This window comes from Indicator indicator, chromosome 4 (genome assembly GCF_027791375.1).
Source record: "Indicator indicator isolate 239-I01 chromosome 4, UM_Iind_1.1, whole genome shotgun sequence".
Classification (NCBI taxonomy): domain Eukaryota; kingdom Metazoa; phylum Chordata; class Aves; order Piciformes; family Indicatoridae; genus Indicator; species Indicator indicator.
Genome location: NC_072013.1, coordinates 13,002,043 through 13,022,270, shown reverse-complemented (window position 1 = coordinate 13,022,270; position 20,228 = coordinate 13,002,043). Strand labels below are relative to the sequence as shown.

At 45.2% G+C, this 20,228-nt stretch overlaps 1 protein-coding gene across 2 annotated transcripts; it reads right to left on the bottom strand.

Moving 5' to 3' along the window:
* Positions 1–1,104: 1,104 nt before the first annotated feature.
* On the bottom strand, positions 1,105–14,272 carry EHF (ETS homologous factor). 2 transcript variants are annotated; one of them, XM_054400485.1, is made up of 8 exons: positions 14,173–14,272; positions 11,456–11,701; positions 11,078–11,137; positions 8,689–8,757; positions 8,528–8,596; positions 5,445–5,504; positions 2,926–3,121; positions 1,105–1,204 (listed from the first exon to the last, which is right to left on the bottom strand). In XM_054400485.1, the coding sequence occupies exons 1-8, from the start codon at positions 14,267–14,269 to the stop codon at positions 1,105–1,107; spliced, it is 897 nt and encodes a 298-aa protein (XP_054256460.1). In that variant the 5' UTR covers positions 14,270–14,272. The 2 variants fall into 2 exon arrangements, with proteins under 2 accessions (XP_054256460.1, XP_054256461.1); XM_054400486.1 differs by lacking the exon at positions 8,528–8,596.
* Positions 14,273–20,228: the final 5,956 nt, after the last annotated feature.

The window sequence follows — 20,228 nt, the reverse complement described above, 5'->3', positions numbered from 1 at the left end:
AGGAGGACCATATGACTTGAAGGATCTGTGGAGACTACTCTCTCATGCCATGGATTTAATATACTTTCTGATTGTTCACCTCCTCACTGCTTCAAATGGCAGGGACCTGCATACTTGGATTAGGAGGAGTATGAATATTTCTACTGGGAAACTCATGCCTTTTAGTAAGTCTGCCCAGTCAGAAAACAATCATCTTCCTTTCAACAGCTTCTGGCTCCTGAGATGGACTCTCTTCCTGCAGTTCAGCTCAAAGATATTAACCCTTTTCCTGGGATGAGCTGAATGCCCTTTGGAGATTAGGGAGGATACTCAGCACCAGGTAAGGTCAGGCCCTAAACTCCTGCCTACCAAAGATAATCCTAGTGGTGGAGGTAGTATGGGTTCTCCAAATTAATGCTGACAGCCACCTTGCAGAACCACAGATCTCTGTGCCTGGGATAAGCTAACTGAAGTGGAAGCCTCTGCATGACTCAGCAAAAGCAACTGCAAGCCAGCAAAGCATTAAAACCCTCAGAGATCAGAGGAGGGAAGGAACAAGTGATATTGGCCAAGGAAAGCTAGAGACCAGCTGACTATGGAAGAACACTACTTGGCTCAGAGATGCTTTACTGTTTCCTCCACTCGTGGTTGCCTTCCAAAGTGGATTGTCATACTCCCTAAATGCCCTAGTATTTAATTCCTTCCCTTTTATTGCATGACCCACATCAATCACATTATGCCTGTATGGTTTGGGTTGGGTTGGTTTAAAACAAAAAAACAAAACAAAACAAAAACAACAACAAAAAAAACCCCAAAGCAAAACAAAACAAAACAAAACCAAAGCAAAACAAAACACCAGAAAAACTTCACAAGGTGGGAAAAATAATCATACTGGTATAATGTCACATCACAGAAAACTGTGTACATCTTTTCCCCATACAGGACATACTTCAAATAGAATCATTTTGATACCAATGATGATAATGTTCCTTCTTCCCGACAGAAGCAGAATTGTGTTTGGTTGGTTTTGGTTTTCTTTCACCCCAGTTTGGTACATAAATATACGAAAATAAGTCTTTGAATATTTACATCCAGGTGTTTTTAAAATGGCATTTCTTGACAGGTTTAATTCTCATTTTCTCTCCAGCCACGGGCATTCTTTCCAAATTTATAAACTAGCCTCCGACCATCCACACGCTCCAAGATTTCTCTCTTGTAGTAGTATCTGTTAAAATAAAAACAGAGCAAAAGGGTTAAGGCTGAAAAATTCACCCTCACTGCTAAAAGGCCACTGCCAACCAGGCAATCCCTCAGCTAGCAGGAAGCCTTTTTATTTTCCTATGGATACACACAAAATAGTCATGACTATTAGAACTGAAAGCAAAGGGGGGGAAATGATGTCTTCTTTTTACTTTAATTATCTTCTGCATTTGCATTTCACCCTCTTTCAGGCGACAGAATATTGCCATATTCATCACATACTCTTATGACATTTCAAAGTGGGTTTTTTTTTGTTTTGTTTTTGGCCTTTTTGTTTGTTGGTTTGTTTTCCCAGATTAAAAAAAAAACCAAAAAACAGAAACCTCGAGAGAGGTTCTCCTCCACCTCTACTCTGCCCTAGTGAGGCCCCACCTAGAATATTGCATCCAGTTCCAAGCTCCCCAGTTCAAGAGGGACAGGGATCTGCTGCAGAGAGTCCAAGGGAAGGCTCCAAGGATGCTGAAGGGACTGGAGCACTGCCTGGGGAGGAGAGGCTGAGAGCCCTGGGGCTGTTCAGTCTGGAGAAGAGAAGACTGAGAGGGGATCTAATCAGTGTCTGTAAATATCTGAGGGCTGAGTGTCAGGAAGGAAGGGACAGGATCTGCTCACTTGTGCCCTGGGATAGGACAAGAGGCAATGGATAGAAACTACAGCACAGGAGGCTCCTCCTCAACACGAGGAACTTCTTCCCTGTGAGGGTCCCAGAGCACTGGAACAGGCTGCCCAGAGAGGTTGTGGAGTCTCCTTCTGTGGAGATGTTCAAGCCCTGTCTGGATGTGTTCCTGTGTGATCCTGCTGGAAGTAACAAGGCCTCTGACCGTTTCTGGGCCACTTAAACCTTCCCAGATCAGTGGCAGGTGAACTTTCAGCTTGCTGCAACTTTCCTGCCTTGGTTGTTTGGGTGGTCAGCACCAGAATGTGTCTGTGATCTACACTATACAGATTGTAGTACACAGAAACAGGAGGGGAAAGAAAAGAGGGAGGGACTCAGCTGCCAAAGAAAGGCACTGGTTCTGCTGACAGTTCAACCAGATTCTCCATTCAGGTAGTGTCTTTACAGAATCACAGAATGTTAGGGGCTGGAAGGCACCTTGAAAGCTCATCCAGTCCAACCCTGCTGCCAGAGCAGGATCACCTAGAGCAGATCACACAGGAACACATCTAGATGGGTTTTGAGTGTCTCCAGAGAGGGAGATTCCACAACCCCCTTGGACAGCCTCTTCCAGTGTTCCTTCACAGTGAAACAACTTTTCCTCCTGTTTCCATGGAACTTCCTATGCCTCAACTCCCACCTAGTGCCCCTTGTGCTGTCATTGGGCATCACCCAGCAGAGCCTGGCTCCAGCCTCTGGGCGCTCACCCTGCACATCTTTATAAATATGAATGTTTAGTTTAGTCTCCTTCTCCAAGCTCCAGAGCCCTCATCTCCCTCAGGCTCTCCTCCTAAGGAAGATCTTCCACTCCCTTCATCATTTTTGTGGCTCTGTGCTGCACTCTTTCAAGCAGTTCCCTGAGGTCCTTCCTGAACTGAGGGCCCCAGAACTGGAGACAGTACTCTAGATGCAGCCTCACCAGGGCAGAGTAGAGCGGAAGGAGAACCTCTCTCAACCTACTATCCACAGCCCTTGTAATACAACCGAGGGGCCCAGAATTGGCCCTAGTACTCTACAGCAACACCCCAGCTCACCTCATAGCCCGGCTGAGTTTCTCATAAGTCATGCTGCTGTTGTTTTTCTTCTTTCCCCAAAGCTGAGCCACAGCTTCGGACTTTAAAAATCTGAAGACTCCTTCTGATCGGTCTTCCCATTTGATCAGTCCCGGGTTCTTCTCAGGGTTGAGAAGAATATCTCGAATAAATTCCCAAAGGTGAGTTCCTCGGGGGTCTGAAAGAGGAAAGAGGGCTGAAGCAGTGTCTGAGGAGCTCTCTGGGCTGCGCTTGCCATTTTTATGTCATGTTCTCACAGTGTCTAATCTACAGCTGGTGAGCACTCAGCAGAAACAGGCCATGGCTCCGCAGCTCAGGACCCCAACATCAGACAGAAATAGGCAGCCCTTACACCAAGGCTGCAGGCTGAGCCCAGTGGCAGGCAGGCAGGTAGGAGCCCCAGCAACTAGGGGAAGCAGAGTCCAAACCACCCACTGCTTCCTTCTGCCTTTGCCATGGTTTCTGCCCTGAAGATAATGTGTTTAAATCTTCCCCTGATCTCATCTGCCCTTTTTTCCTGATGTTCTTCTATGGCAGGCGTGCAAACTGATAGTATCACTGGGCACCTGAAACAGCCAAGAGAACTGTGAAGGCACCAAATCTCCAGGCATTTGAAAGAGAGACAGAAGGCCAAGGAGGTGAAATGCTCTTCTGCATCAGTGAGCATTTGGTCCTAAGAGTGGATAGAGGGATGGTGCCAAAATTGCGTGTGAGGAGGGTATGGAAAAGTTTGACTATGATAGCAGAAAAGGCAATACCAGATCTCTACGTCCAACACATAGACCTCACAGTTTAGGTGCAAGTCCATCCCACATTTACTGGAGAGATGGCACCAGAAAGCCAAGGTTCAAGAAATAAAGAAATAAAAGAAGAAATTAAACGAATCAGATATAGTATTTTATGAATGGAGACAAACACTGTGGCAGAGTGGGCCAGGAACACAGCAGTCCTTTGGCCTGCCTTCAAAAACATGCAAGGGTTTAGACCAAATGAAGAAGGAAACAAGCTGGTCAAGGATGTGAAGAGTAGACAATGGGATAGAGTGGAAGTAAGTTTCAGTCCACTGATGAAATCTTTTTTTTCTTTGTTATTATAACTGCTTTCTTTTTCTTTGTTATTATAACTGTTTTCTAGAACCAACAAAATGTGGTGGAGCTTTTCTGTCTGGACATCAGGAATGTCCTCAACAGAACAGAAAGCAGAGATACAGAGCAGCACTGAAGAAACTGGACACACAGCGTGGCAAACTGACCTTCTCTATATGCCAAAGCTGTGATTAAATTCTTAGAACCACAGAACATCTCAAGTTGCAGGGGACTCATAAGGGTCATCAAGTTCAGCTCCCTGCTCCTCGCAGGACTACCTAAAGCTAAACCATATGACAAAAAGCTTCGTCCAGATGCTCCTTAAACTCTGACAGGCTTGGTGCTCTGACTGCTTCTGTTCCAGTGACCAGCTACCCTCTCAATGAAGGGCCTTTTCCTAATGTCTCATCTCAGCTTCCCTTGATGCAGCTTCATTCCACTTCCTCATATCCTGTCTCTGGTCAGCACTTCCCTCTCTGCTGCTCTTCTTGAGGAAGCTGTAGCCTGTGAGGAGGTCACCCCTAAGCCTTGTCTAAACCAAACCAACCAAGTGACCTCAGTTCTTCACAGATCTGTCTGCAGAGCAGTCCTGTCTAATCCTTCCATTAGCAATCTTGATGCACACACACGCAAATACCCCAAACAAAGAAGGCAGCTGTGTGCAGATAAAAAGTTCTGGCTGGGCAAAGTCACAGAGCAGGGAAAAGCAGGAGTCAGGAAGAGACACATAATCTGGAGACTGTATTGAACCAGGATGAAACCAAATGTTACACAGTGCAGTGAAGGACCAATATTATGGTTTTCTCCTATGAATAAAGGTACAGGATGCAAAAGATACACACCAGAGCTTTTCAGCATAAAAATCTCAATCAAGTACATTAAGGGAACTATGTCCCGAAATGACAATTGTGGTAACCTGTCTTCAGAATCAGGTTGAATCAAAGCTAGCAGAAAAAGCAGATGAGGGGAGTGGGAAGACTGTCACATCAGAGGAGAAGGTGGTGGTAAAGCTGAAGAGGGCAGGTGCTTGCTGGTGATGCTGTGCATGAGAAATTCTGCAAGCTGTCTGGTACCTGCTGCACCAGGCAGGCGTGGGAATAAGTATGGCCATGCACAGAGCTTTCTGATTTCTGGGTCTCCTTCATCATCCCTTTACGCCAGCCCACCAGCCCAGCTCAACACAGGGTAGGGCTGATAGGTTTCTGGTTGCTTCCCCATAAGGTCTCAGTAGTAAAAACCATTTGAAAAGTATAACAATAGGGAGTCAAAAATGAGAGTCATATCCCTGGAGGACTCAGAGTGATGATTTAATCAGGTGCTTTCAAGGTGCTTCATTTTCCCTCCCAAAGAGGATTTGATTTTAATGTTTCTTTTCCTCCAATCCACCAGCCATTATAAACGTGGATGTCAACTTACTGTGCTTCTTGGTGTGGGACTTTGGGGTATGATCTTGTGATTTTTTCACATCTGAAGAATCTGCAGAGAAGGAAAATGAAGCCTATTTGTAAATTTGATTAAAGACTTTCCATTGACTAGCAGGTTGAAAGAAATAAAACCACAAAAAAGAGCTAATATCTCTTTTAAAGATAATCACTTTTCAGAAAGTAATCTAAGTGAGGAGGAAGGGGGGGGGAGAGTTTTGTTTTCTGTACTGTATGTTAATCAGCACACTTCACAAAGAGATCATTGATGAATAAAGAATGACTGCAGAGGTAAACATTTGGCTTTTGAAACCTACATTTGTTTAACAAATACCTCACCTCATGTTATGTGTGAGAGAGGGGGGAAAAAAAATAGAGATGATCAGGGCTATAAAAGGAATCCTGTGTTGTCCCATTGTGTCTTAGCCCTTGCAGAAGCTTGTATCTTTGGGGGCTTGTTTGTTTCTGGAGGGATGATCTAATGTGAAATGTATGCGCTGGTACCACTGCACAGAACACCCACCTGACTGAAACATAATGAACTGGCAAAGCTCTCTTGTTTGAGGGGGGCAGGGTGGGGGGAAGAGGGCTGCACGGGTAGGAGGTTTTGGCAGCTGGCCACGCATAGACTGTTCCGTGGCTCCGGGCCACAGGTACAAGCCATTTCTCATCGGTGGTGCTTTTTCACCTGCGGCCAGCCAGGGGAGGAATAGGGTTTCTGGCACTGGCCCTTCTGCTGAAACGAAGGCAAATGAAAAGTTCCACCCCTTCGTGACTTTAGCTCCCAGTCTGCACGTTCAACCCTCCCACCCTCAAACCGCCGCAGCCCGGCTCTGCCCTTGCCGTTCATGAAAAGCTTTCATCTGACTGCTCCAAGCCTAACAAAATCCGCAGGGTAGTCCTGAAAGGGAGCCCCTTCTGCCTCTGCCTTTTTTGAGCATACTCCATGCCTGAATTCCATCAAGCAGGCTTAAGGTCCCACGCATGTTTTCCCAGCTTCCATGAATGCACAATTATCTTATTTTTCATGGAAACCAGGCATTTGCATGGGAAAGTGACTCACAGGAAATACTCATTTGCATAGAAACTTGTCGGATTTGCACAAGCAACTGCAACAACTGCATGTGAAAAGGCAGATGCAAAGCTATTCACACACTTGCTTTATTCATACATAACTGGAAAGGTAAACTGAAGAGGTCAGCGAGGATATCCTCAGCCTGACATAATTACTGTCCTTGACCCCGAGCAGCAAGCCTGCTCTGAGTCATTCCCTTTTCCCTCTCTCAGAGAGCAGGAACTAGCCTAAACCTCACTCAGCTTGGGAGAAAAAAAAAAAAAAAAGAAAGTAAAATGAAGGTTATTTCGCTGCCTGTCCTCAGATTACAATTCACCTGACGTTATTAAAACTCTGTGGGAACCCCAGGCAAGGGCAGCAGGCCCCAGTCCATTATTTGTCCTCTTCTACAAATCCTTTTCATTTTAAAACCCCACAATCGGCTTGCAAATGTTTGTTACGCTCCACTTAGCTGGAGATTTATTCTTGGAAGTTCGGTTGCCTTCTGCCTAGCTGGTGATTTATTCTGGATTTCAGCTGTGTAAATAGCCTCCCGCTCTGCCTCCACTCCTACGTGGAGACTGGTTTCAAACATGCCACGTTAAGAGGCTGGAGCCTGACAGATGAAAAGAATTATGATGCAGTTTCAACAAAGCTGTCTTGCAAAACTTTTGACAAAAGGTTGCACAGTATTTGCATATGATTCAGGAATGAGCCTATCTTTTTTTTTTTTTTTTTCTTTATGGGATATACAAATTTAGTTTTTACAGGAGGCTGTGCCCTTGGTGTGCCACCCTAGCTCTAGGCTTATTAAGCAGTCCGCAGGTAAACACAGCGTGCCAGGCCCTTGACAGGTCCCCAGTCCTGCCAGAGAGCCCTGAAATCCTGGTAGCCATCTTGTGAGAGTGGGTGGAGGCCACAGAGAGAGCAAACAGAGCCTTTGGCTGGGGGGCTTTTAAGGTTGGGTGATTTTGTTTCTTCTTCTGCTGAGGGGCTGTTTTTTATTTGTTCGCTTCTTGCTGAGTGCCTTCGCTCAAACTGTGCGTCCCTGGGCCAGCCTGGTTGTGCCAGGAGGCTGGGATGGGCACATGGCTGCTGCAGAGGGCCAGGGCTGCCCCCTGCATACACGCAGCTCCCACAGGACTCCATCTACAGACCCCTGCTCCCCGTGCTCCTCCTGCCCTGCCTCCTGCTGCCTTCTCCCACAGGCCTCTTTCCCTCACAGCCTCGAGAGAGGGCCCTGCCTTTCCTTCCCTCTTCTGCACTCCCTTGCCACCTCTGCCCTCACGTTTCCCCACGGCTTCGCTCCCTCCCCTCCAGCCTTGGTGGTGCCCCTGGGCCATGGCTCCCAGAGTGCCCTGCCACATGTGCCCGGCTGGCACCTTCGTCGGCCTCTGTGGCAAACGGGTTTGCTCTTTCTGCTGCCCCTGAGCGGGCAGATTGTATCTCTGCCTGCTGCCAGCGGTGAGCGGGGGTGAGGAGGAGCGAGCTGCCTGCCCTGCTCTCAGCTGAGATGGGCGCCAGCAGGAAGCCCTTCTGCTGGTGCAGCTGGCCAGAGGGCTTGGTGCCTGCCCTGCGGCTTCCCCAGGCTAGCTCCAAACCCAGCCTCAAACGTAGCAACCTACTCAGCATGAGCCATTGGCAGAGCAGGGAACCCAGCCACTTCTGGGGAAGAACATGGCACTCGTTTGCCCATCCTCAGCTACGCCACAGACGGGCTGGATCGTCTCATCTCTCTGACACTAACATCTTCCCCTTTGACTCAGCCCCTTTCAAAGACGATAAGTGGAGATTGCAGATCATTTGATCTTCCCTGTCTTGACAGAGAAGAGAGGAGCAGCTCTTTCAAGCAAGCCACCCTAATGACAATAGCTAAAGAGCTGTCAGAATCAATAGCCCTTGGTTTAAAATTACTGGAGACTCAGATTCAACGCTCCAACAGAAGCAGACCTCAGAGACTATTATGCACCGGTAGCTCTGAGACAAGTGACAAACAATTAACAACATAATTACAAGTTCCTTACCAGGAGGGTGGTGACTAGGTGTCATCATGGAAATCTGAGCACGACAGAATGTTTTACTGTCCAATAGCTCTGGGAATTAAAAAGGAGAACATTTAAAGTAATAGCCTCAGACAACAACAAAACTGCCTCGGAAATGCATGAAGTGTGGTGATGTTAGTTACCTACTGTGCTACCATAGCCACTGTCATACAGGTAATTCTCTTCTTTCCAGGACACCATTAATGAGGGATCTGAAGGCAAAGGAGACCAGAAGGAAAATCAGATCACTAAAAGAACATTCTTTATATATATGTTTATTTTTTTAGCACAGGGGTGAATACTGAACACTGAGGGAATAAGGAATGTGCAAAAATAGAGCTATGAAGGGAACCAAGAAGCGAAGGGGCTATGCACAAAATTATTTTCCTTCACTGAAATCATGGATGGGGTTGTGCATCCTCAAATCTTCTTACAAAAAGCATTGACTTTTAGGAACAAGGCAGTGGGCTCTTCTTTTTCCTGACTAATGCATTGTTTTATGCCTGCCCTTGAAGGAGGTTTCCTATGGCAGATTACCTCTACCCAATTGAGGTCTGAGGTCTCAGCCCCTAGTGCTTTACTGCCATAGAGAGGAAACTATCCTCAAACAGCCAGTAAAAGTGCTTAGAGTGAGTATTTCTTTCTCTAATGGCTCCTCCAGAACAGAGCCTTGTGTGTAAGCACAGAGGCAGGAACACCAAACCCTAATCATAGGCGAAGGGCCATTTTAGTCTGGGAATGTCAAGATCCCATCCTTAACCTAAAAACCACCTTCATGATTAAAGAGGAATAATTTTAGTGACCTTCTGGTCAGATAGGTCAATATGAGCAGAACAGAAACATCATCGCTATGACCTGTCCGTAGGTCTCTTAATCTCCTACTCTCTTCACAGTTCATTTTTGAGGTAAGAAGCCTTAAAAATACTTCTGTTTTTTCTTTTGAATCCAGGTGAGAAAGGATGAGGAGTAAAGTTGTACTTTTACTTAATTTTTTTTTAACATTCACATAAATCAAAGGGGAAAAAAAAGAATTTAAGAATGAGTTATAGCTAAATCATCAAGTTTGGCTGAGTTACCACTTCAGACACAGGAATTTATCAGGCATGCATGTTGGGGCACCCAGAGCTACAATAGCACACACCCTTTGCTTGCTTGGACACCTGATCTGCCTAACATTGCCTCTGAAAACAGGCCTTCTGAGCCAGAACATGGCAAGACAGCTCATCTTTTCAGGACCCACGTCTCTGCAACTCTGACACTCTGTTAGGAGCTCACAGCCTTCCTAAACCACCAGCCCTTTCCCTGCTAGATCACAACGAGTCCCTTTCCCAGCAGCTCCAGTCTGCACTGCGGGCTCCTCCCCATGCAGAAACTAAACTCACTCCCACTGCCCATCATCGCCATCGCTGGAGGCACTCCACTCCTGGTTCAGCATGGCTAGGAGTTAGTTCTTGGCTTTGACCTTTCCAAGGTGAGCCCCTGAGGGACTTTGCCCTAGGCTGGGTATCTCGAGTGGGAGGACTGGAGACAATATTTTCTACCCTGGTGTTGTACCAAATCTCATCAATCAGGACTGGAAGGATGACCCTGTTTTACTTGATGGCACACACCGAGGCTGCTGCATGCACATCACCTGCAGCAGGCAGGCAGAGGCAAGGGGTGGACTGGAGATTGCAATGCTTGCCTGCTGCAAGGAGAAGGTGAAGAGTGTCCTTGGCTAGAGAGGCTGGGCTTCTCCTGGTGAGCTGAATAAATAGGCTTGGCAGCATTTGTCAGAGACATGGCACATTACAAGTCTCTGTTTGTTCTGCCAGAAGATACTAAAACAGGGCTCACACACCCACGTATGCAGAGCTGGGACTAGGAGGGTAGAGAGCGTTTGGATGTGGACAGAGGTGCTCTGGCAAAGGAGCCAGGAAAGTCATGGTGCCTGGAAAAGAGGACTGAACTGAGCTGAAGTTCTTTCCTTGGTGAATCAAAGTCTTGGGAGAAAAGGCACCTAGCTGTGAACACACTGGAGAAAAAAAGACTGCCACGGGCAAAACGCAGACCCGGTCCCACCAAAATACTCCCCAGAAGTTCCATTTCTTTGAAACACGAAGAAATGGAAACCTCTCTGAGATTTTTGGTTGGGAATTTCCTCATGTTTCAAACATTACCAACACTCACCAACTAAATATTCTTTCTCTCTTTTTTTTTTAAACTGAGAATTCCCTGAAAAGAGTTGTTTTGAAATCTGCTGAATGAAGTCCTCTACACAGCTGCGCTTGCTGAGCACTGCAGACTATGAAGATCGGTACGGACTGCTGATACTGCAAAGGTCTCCCAGGTAGAGTGGCTGCATGCATGCTAAGATATAGTGGTACTACTCAAAACTACAGAAGCAGACACCAGGGGATATCTGTGTTACTTCTTCCATTCTCCACAATACCATTTCCATTTTCTTGAATGCCACTTTGGGATCTCCCTCTCCGAATGCACAGCTCCCCCTTTTTGTCACCAGCAAAGGACGAGTTCATCAGTGTTACTCACCTGTTTGCTCTGTCTTCACAATGACATTATGAGATTGGTACATGTCACTTCCACACTGGCCTGCAAGAGAGTATATGGCAGATAGGACACATGACAATGACCACATAAGAAGCAAAGGTATTAGCTCCAAGCAGCGACTGCTGCAGCCGAGCCAGAGGGATAATTTTGGAGTGGGAAACAAATCCTCTCCCCTGGTCCTTCAGACTTCTGCCTCGTGTCATACTGAAGCAATTTAGCAATACAGTGAGTGAGGTATAAGCTGCACAGTAAACACAGCAAATTACATCTGCCAGGTAGGTCTCTGGGGAACATAAGCAGCTTCTGAAGATCCCAGAATTCAGACCGCTGGATATGTGTCTCTGCCTAACATGTATTTACCATTCCACTTTAGGTGCTGGAGGTTGCTGTAAAGCAGCTGCCCTGCTGTCCCAGCTGCTTGAGTGAATTCCTGCAGGCTCATACTGCACAGGTGTTCCCCATTGATATCAAACTCCTGGAAGGGTATGCAGGTGGCATCCAGTTGGTTGGTATCAAGGAGATGCTGCAGCCACTCCCAGACTTGAAACTTAGTCCAGTACTGTGGGTGTATTTCATGCCACTGGGTTCCATAGAAGCTGCTGGACACTGGGGAAGAAAACAGGTCTTTATTGTCTCTGTTAGCACTGTGGCACTCTGTCAGTGACAAGAAAGGTCTATAGCTAAATTGCATGCCCTGGAAGCCCACAGAATCTAGACTCTTTCTTAGTCTGTAACACTAGCTCAGTAGCTATTGATGGAGATGGCATTATTGTGTTGTGGTTTTTTTGCGGGGGGGAGGGGGGGGTTGCCTCAGTTTTTCAATTAAAAAAGCAGGAATTACATTACACCTCTCTTGGCACATTGAATAAGAAGGAATTCATCCATGTTGGCTAAATACACCGAAATTCTTCACTGGAAGATACATTACAGAAGTTCTGTTGAAGAGGTATGTTGATCTTCATACAGGAAAATAATTGTAGTGATCCAGAAAATGGTAGAAAAAACCTTCAAAATTATCCTAAGGTGGAAATCTTCTTTTCATAAGGACTTGGTAAGGGCTGAATCTGAACTGGGGGATTCGATCAAAGAATGATAAAAACCAAGGCACTCTCACACTGCTCCGCAATAAAAACCTGCCAGTACGGCCCAGAGCTTTGTGAAAGAGCTGGACTTGTGCTGACTGCACTTTGCTTTGTAGTCAGGGAAGAGGACTGGAGAACTGCTGGAAGACTCATGTTTAGTTATGGAAGCTGTGTCATTTTGTTGTTAGGGTGTCTGAATCTCTCCTTGGCAATCTTTTAAGCTGCTCTCAGTGGTATGTCATTGCACGACACTAATTTCTGTGTGCAAATGACAGAAAGTGTATGTGAGGACACGGTAAGTCTGTAAGGTAAGAGTGAAGGCAGGGCTGCTTTGGTCAAAGGGAGTTCAGGGCAATTTATGCCTCCTCAGGAAAGGAGGACAGTGTAAATGCCAGGCAGAGGCAGGGTGTGATAAAATGGTCACAACAGCATGAATGAGAAATTGCAGAGGTGGCTGGATGATGGGAGGGGGAAAGACTCTACAGCAACCCCACTCCAGGATGTGGCACCAGTCCATTCTCAGTGTCCCAAGCACAGTGTCCCCCTCACACAGCTATGAGAGACACAGTGGATATTGCTAGAGGACCACAAGCAGTAGAGTTGGCACATTTTAAGAAACCACTTTCCTTCAGGTCCTGCTACATCTCAGGTCTGTTCAGGTGAGGTACTCTACACAACACCAGTTTCCAGGTAAGCACAAAAAGCCCCACAGTTACTTCATCAGTATTGGCCAACAAGATCTGTGCCAGTAACTTAGGGAGTCTGCAGGACCTTTTCTCATCCTCCTGTGGAAGGATTTCGGGAATGGGTGTGGAAATGATTAAGAGTGTGGTATGTCAGAGAACAGAGTTCTGATGGAGCCACCAGGGCTCCTGAAAAGGAGGCTGGTCTGTATTCTCTATTCAGAAAGGCAGAGAAGCTTCAGCAGTGACTTGATTCTTAATGCACACAGAGCCTGCAGTGAGAGGAAAGCATAGCTAGGTGAAAGGAAGTGAAGTGGTGAAGGACTGCAGAGGCTGGTCTGAGCTTCCAGCTTCCTGTCCCTCTAAAAAACATCAGTGAGTCTTGAGGACTTTCACACTGCAAACACGAAAACAGATCCCACAGTTTCCCTTCATGAAATCTTGTTCAAAGTGGAACTCAGCCAGGACTTTCCCCCCCAGTGAATCTGCTCCAGCCAGGCTGGCACATTTATTAAGTACACACTTAGATATTTCTGTGCATTTAGAAACTACACACAGAACAAACAAAACTTTCGGGGGGCGGGGGGGAGCTGGGGAGGGTGGAAATGATGTTGTCAGCAATTACAGCATTGCTGGAATTAGAAGGATAACTTAGATTTTAAGGCTTACCTGCCACCTGAGTGGTGAAAAGAATTGGAACACACTGTATTTTATACTGATAGAGGGAAGATATGGGAAGACATTTTTATGTATACAGCCATATCATCAGGAATCAGGAAGGAAAAAGAAAAAAAGTTCTCAGATCATAAGCTATCTGTGTTCTAATGCCAGGCTCCTCAGAGAGCTGCCTAGCAATTTGAACTGAAAAGGTAAAAGCAGCACAGGAGTAGAAAGACTTCTGGAAAGCCAGAGGGGTGATTAGTATTGAAGAGTAATGTTGGTTCAGAGAAGGCACGAGGGGTAAAGGGCTCTGAAGTGAGGATAAAGAGCTTTGATCACTTTCACCACCACCAAATCCATTTTAAGGAAAAGAACCAGTAAAGAAATGAACCAGGAACTGGTCACGTTCTGAAACAGAGTGTGCAGGGGTTTGGATTTGGTTTTGTTTAGTTTCGGTTGTTTGGATTTGGGTTTTTTTTTCTTTTTTCCCCACAAATAAAATAGCAAATAGAAATTTTTCTTACCAGAAGTGAAACTCCAGTAGATTAGTATGAGTGATAAATAATACTTGTGCATGCTTAATGGTGTAGCAGCCCCTTCCTCCCTGCCCCCCTCCAGAACACATGGCTTAGAGCCCTCGAATTCCTCCTACCATTGCATGCGGAATATCCGTCTGTCCAGGAAGGCTGCTGGTGGAGTAGATTGCTGCTGGAATTGATACTCATTCTGCCAGCTCCTTCCAAAATCATGATCTGTAAGTGAATCAGACAGCTTGCTTAGCGAGCACTGACTGGTCCAAGAGTTAAATGGCAAAAGAATCCCAAACAAAATCCATCAAGGCGAAGTGAGGAAGCCAATTCCATTTGTAGAAGGTACAACTGAAACCAAGAACATGTTGCCACAACCCCTTTTCCACTGCCACAAAGTCTCCTTATGATAAACATTACCAGGGTGGATTTGCATATGCAAGAAGCAAGTTTCTACAGCTGCCTATCCATAAATGAATAATCTGTAATCAGAAATGAAGGGGAAGGAAAAGACAAAGCTCCTGACAGAGCAGCTCAGGAAAAGTGCCAAGCTTTGAGCAACAGACTACCACCGAGCTCAGCTTCGTGTGTTCTAATGGAAAGAGAAACGTGGCTTAAATGTGCTTTTCTTTCTTTTCTTTTCCACTTTCTTTTTTATTTTCTTTCTTTATTTTTTTTTTTAATGAGAGAGAAGAGTTTTCTCTTAGCTGCAAATGAAACAACACAGCTGACAACAAAGCCACCAGTCGAGAAACTCCCTTGAGCAGAAGGGCGCACACGTTGCCGCTGCCGGGAGGTAGTGTTACAGGGAATATCTTGTCAGCCGACCCAGTTTCTTATCTGATCTGTGTCAGCAGTGTCTGTAACGCTCCTCAGTAACGAGTCATATCACAGACCATACCTTTCACACCACTGAAGAAAAATCAGACGGTCAAAGATCTCGCAAATGAGACAGGCGGCGGAACAGGAACAGGATTTTGGAGGGATACTGCCCCCAGGACAGTACTCCCTCTTCCAAGGGACCCAAATGTTCCTTTCTACTTATCTAAGCCTTAGCACCATGAGTAAAATTGTCTGTTATTTTATTTACATTTTTAAAAACAAACAAACAAAACCCAACACTATTTTTATTTGTTTAAAACCCCACTATTTTATTTATACTTTAAAAACACCGAACACTACTTATATGGTACCTCAGGAAAATTTCACGTACTTATAACACATCCTCGATCATTCCAGTGAAGCTACAGAAAATTCCCCAGTTAGTGGGATTCTTGGTATTTTATATTATAGAATCATAGAAGTTTTTTTCAGTTGGAAGGGACCTCCGGAGATCAGCCAGTCCAACCCCACCTGCCAGAGCAGGAGCACCCAGGGCAGGTCTCAAAGGAAGCCATCCAGGTGAGTTTGGAAAGTTTCCAGAGAAGGAGACTTCACAAACTCTCTGGGCAGCCTGCTCCAGGGCTCTGTCACCCTCACAGTAAAGAAGCTTTTCCTTCAACCTAAGACCACCATGGCTACTAAACCATGTCCCAGAGTGCTATGTCCTCACAATTCTTGAACACCTCCAGGGATGGTGACTCCACCACCTCCCTGGGCAACCTGTTCCAATGCCTGACCACTATTGCAGCAAAGAAATTTTACCTCACCTCCAACCTAACTCTCCCCTGGCACAGCTTCAGGCCATTTCCTCTCATTCTACCACCTGATACATGAGAGAAGAGACGAACCCCCACCTCACTCCAACCTCCTTTCAAAGAGTTTCAGAGCAAAGAGGTCTCCCCTCAGCCTCCTCTTCCCCAGACCAAACTACTGCCGTTCCCTCAGCTGCTCCCCACAGGACTTGTTCTCTAGACCCTTCATCAGCTTTGCTGCCCTTCTCTGGACATCACTTCAACAGATGCCAGTGAAAGGTGAGGGTGGAGGAATTTCTCTCTCCAAAGCTCATCCTATTGCCAGCAGCATGGCGAAGGTTCCAGGTAACAGATTGTGATGAGAATTACGCAGGGTAATTAACAGCAGCAAAATCTGACTTAGAAAATCAGACACACTTGGAATTTACAAAGCTTAAAAATATACATGATAGCCACAGACGTGCTGCAAGAATTTGGGAAGGTAATTTGTTAAATATTAGAAAGGCTTCAGATTGTTTTACTTACATAAATACAAAGGGAGGGGGGGTGTTTAATAAAAAAGAAATCATTCAAATTGTTGATCAAAAATATTCTAAATTTCAAGCCACCAAGTCTGTAAAAAAAAAAAATGCTAGACACCAGGCTGCCATGTGCTGCCAGCCAGGCTTCACCTTGGAATTAGGAAGAGGGTGAAACACAACATGGATTTGTGGAACTTAAAAGTATGATGTTCGTTCACTCAGGCCAATGAGAAAAATTCTGTCGAGAGCAGAGCTTGAGCCCTGCAAGTTCATACCACCAACCTGTTTGGGAGAGGAAAAGGACTCAACAGAAACTCTCCCAACCTTGGGTTTATACAATAATCTGAAAATGACCAAGGTTGGAATTTTCCTCTGTCATTTAAAATAAACTTTGACATGTTTAAAATAAGTTCCGCATCTGACTCTCTTCTCCTTTTAAGATAAGTTCCACATCTGTCTCTCTCCTCCTTGTAAAATAAGTTCTACATCTCTCTCCTTTTAAAATAAGTTCCACATCTGTCTCTCTCCTCCTTGTAAAATAAGTCAGTCCTACATCTCTCTCCTTTTAAAATAAGTTCCACATCTGTCTCTCTCCTCCTTGTAAAATAAGTTCTACATCTCTCTCTCCCTCTTTTAAAATAAGTTCTACATCTGCCTCTCTCCTCCTTTTAAAATAAGTTCCACATCAATCTCTCCTCCTTGTAAAATAAGTTCTACATCTCTCTCTCTCCCTCTTTTAAAATAAGTTCCACATCTGTCTCTTCTCTCTTTTTAAAACAAGTAAGTTCTACATCTCTCTCTCCTTCTTTTAAAATAAGTAATTTCCACATCTGACTCTCTCCTCCTTTTAAAATAAGTTACATATTTGTCTCTTTCCTCCTGTTAAAATAAGTTCCACATCTGTCTTTCTCCTCCTCCCTCACCCTGCACACAATTTATATCCTTAAGGAGGACAAGGGAGAGAGGTTACTCAGACTTGCTTTAAAAGCCAAAGATCTCTCTCAGAATGATGCTTCACAGCATAACCCAGTCCAGAGTGTGTGTTCCAGCTATGCAGAACAGCAAAGCCAAAGCAGGGAGTTTTTAACAGTTGCTTCCCACCCTTAATTCTAACTAACCTATCACTCAGGGACTACCAGCAAGGAGAATTCAACTTCTCACAGCAGGCATATGAGTGGACCAAATGTTTGCAATTAAGAGAGCTGATTGTCATGGCAGTCAGTAAATCTATGCAGGTTAGAAGAGAAGACATTTTTTAGCCCCATGCTGAAGTCAAGCCACTCAGTATTGTGAGGGAGGAAGTATAGAGAAACATTTCCATTTATTGCAGTGATAGTGAAGATGTTCAGCATACAGCATGGACATCATTTATCTCACAGGCTTGAGATGTGAGAAGGTCTCAGCAATCAGGCATATGTGACATACTTCTGAGGCTGTGCAAGGTTTTCAACCAGGGGTTTAGTAATTGAAGACAATTTGGTTTGAATTAATGAAGTATTAATGATAAAGTATTAAGTATTAACAAATTAAGTATTAATGAATTAAGTATTAGGTATTAATGAGGTATTAATGACAAAAACCTCCTTGCAGTATCAAAGAGAGGTGAGAAGGAATACCATTTATTCTGGGACAGCTATAAAAACTGAAGATTAGCAAATTCTTAGGGACCGAATTTGGTGAAATGACATTTAAAATACAAACAAACAAAAATCCAAACAAAAAAACCACAAACCCCCAAACAACAACAATAAAAAAAAAACTAACAAAACAACAAAATACCAAAAAACCCACAAACCCCCCTAACAACAACAAAACAACAACAAAAACAAACAAACAAAACAAAACACAAAAAACCCCCACCAAACCAAATCAAACCAATGAAAGCCAAAACAAAAACCCAAAGCAAACCAAAACAAACCCTCCCCACACAACAAACAACACAACCAAAACAACGTACACTTAATATTGAATTTCAGCTTCCTGATCTGAAGTCACATCTCAGAATTTCAAGGTATTGTGTTATGTGGTTTTTGTCACCTGCAAACTCTGCAGTTTCTGGAATTCTACATAATTTTCATGCCTGATACTTGTGCAAATAAAGTGTGTCCAGAAAAAAAAATGTGTGCATGTGAACTGAAATGATTTCTCTCTTCTAGCTCCCAGTCATTTTGTCCTGGTGGTGGAAGCCTCATCCCTGGATGCTTCTAAGGCCAGGCTGGATGTGGCTCTTGGCAACCTGATCTAGTGGAAAGTGTCCCTGCCCATGGCGGGGGGGGTGGATGATCCTTGTGGTCCCTTCCAATCCTGACAATTCTTTGATTCTATGATCATTTAATTCAAGTAAATTCATAACTAATCAGGTGAATTTCCAAATCAAATGACTCTATGAAACTTTGATTCAGCACCTGAAGCTGTTGCTAGTCAAACAAACAAAATCATCAATTTCAAAGTTTCTCCACCTCATCAATGCATGTTAGAGACCTGAGCAGCAGGAGCAGCCTGGCAGCCCAGATTTGGATTTCAGTTCTTCTCCTTTAAAACCTTCTTCCTCCACCATGACAGTTTAGCAGGCAATTGCTCTCCACTGTATCCTTAAACAACATTAATGCTATTTGTAGGGAATGTGCATGGAATATTCTTTATCTTAGAGTCTCCACAAAATCCTAGAACGGCGCAGGTTGGAAGGGACCTCAGAGATCATCCACTCCAACCTCCTGCCATGGGCAGGGACATCTCTCAACTAGACTCAGCTGCTCAAGGCCTCATCCAACCTGGCCTTGAACACCCTCAGCAAGGAGGCATCCACAGCCTCCTGGGGCAGCCTGTTCCAGAGTCTCACCACCCTCATCCTGAAGAACTTCTTCCTCAGCTCCAGTCTAACCCTGCTCTCCCTCACCTTCAAACCATTCCCCCTTGTCTTGTCTCTAGACACCCTCAGGAAAAGTCCCTCTGCAGCCTTCCTGCAGGATCCCTTCAGGTATTGGAAGGCAGCTCTAAGGTCCCCCCAGAGCCTTCTCTTCTCCAGGCTGAACACCCCCAGCTTCCTCAGCCTGTCCTCATAGCAGAGGTGCTCCAGTTCTTGGTCACTATTATAAATTAATGATTTGAAAGGTAAATGAACTTATCTGGACCAGAATAGTTTAATGAATTTTCAGCATTACCTGTGGGAACAAATGTGCATGAGAGGTTGGATGTGCCACATGGCATCGATCAGAGGAGCAGCACTGGACTTAACTTCAACCCAGATTTCCCCAAGGTTCTGTGTATGATTCAACGTGCTGGCTTTTTGGTGACTTGAAGATTGCTGAGTCACCTCCTTTATCTCAGCACAAGGCTGTTCCTTGTTTGGAAATCACTGCAGCACTTTGTCCAGAGCTGCTGTAAAGTCCTGCTAACGCAGCTTCCATGCCTGTGTTCTCCTGTGCCTGGAACCGTACCTTGTCATGCTCAAGAGTGCTCTTCCCATGAAAACTGAACTGTGTTTTCACAGAATCAACCAGGTTGGAAGAGACCTCCAAGATCATCAAGTCCAACTGATCATTCAAACCTATCTAATCAACTAGACTATGGCACTAAGTGCCTCATTCAGTCTTTTCTTAAACATCTTCAGGGACATCAACCCCAACACCTCCCTGGGCAGCCCATTCCAATGGCCAATCTCTCTTTCTGGGAAGAACTTCTTTCTAAGGTCAAGCCTAAACTTCCCCCTGCACAGCTTGAGACTGTGTCCTCTTGTTCTGTCACTGGTTGCCTGGGAGAAGAGACCAACCCCCACCTGGCTACAACCTCCTTTCAGGTAATTGCAGACAGCAATAAGGTCTCCCCTGAGCCTCCTCTTCTCCAGGCTAAACACCCCCAGCTCCCTCTCTACACCTGCCTTTGATGCCTGTAGCTGGCAGATGCATGCTTACAGCAGAGTCTCATCCCATACTTGGAAAGATTTGGAGCTGGAATATTGGAAGGGGCGTCGCCTTCCTTCGTGTAGGGCCAAATCCTGAAATCTCCCTTGTGTGCAGACAAAGCTGG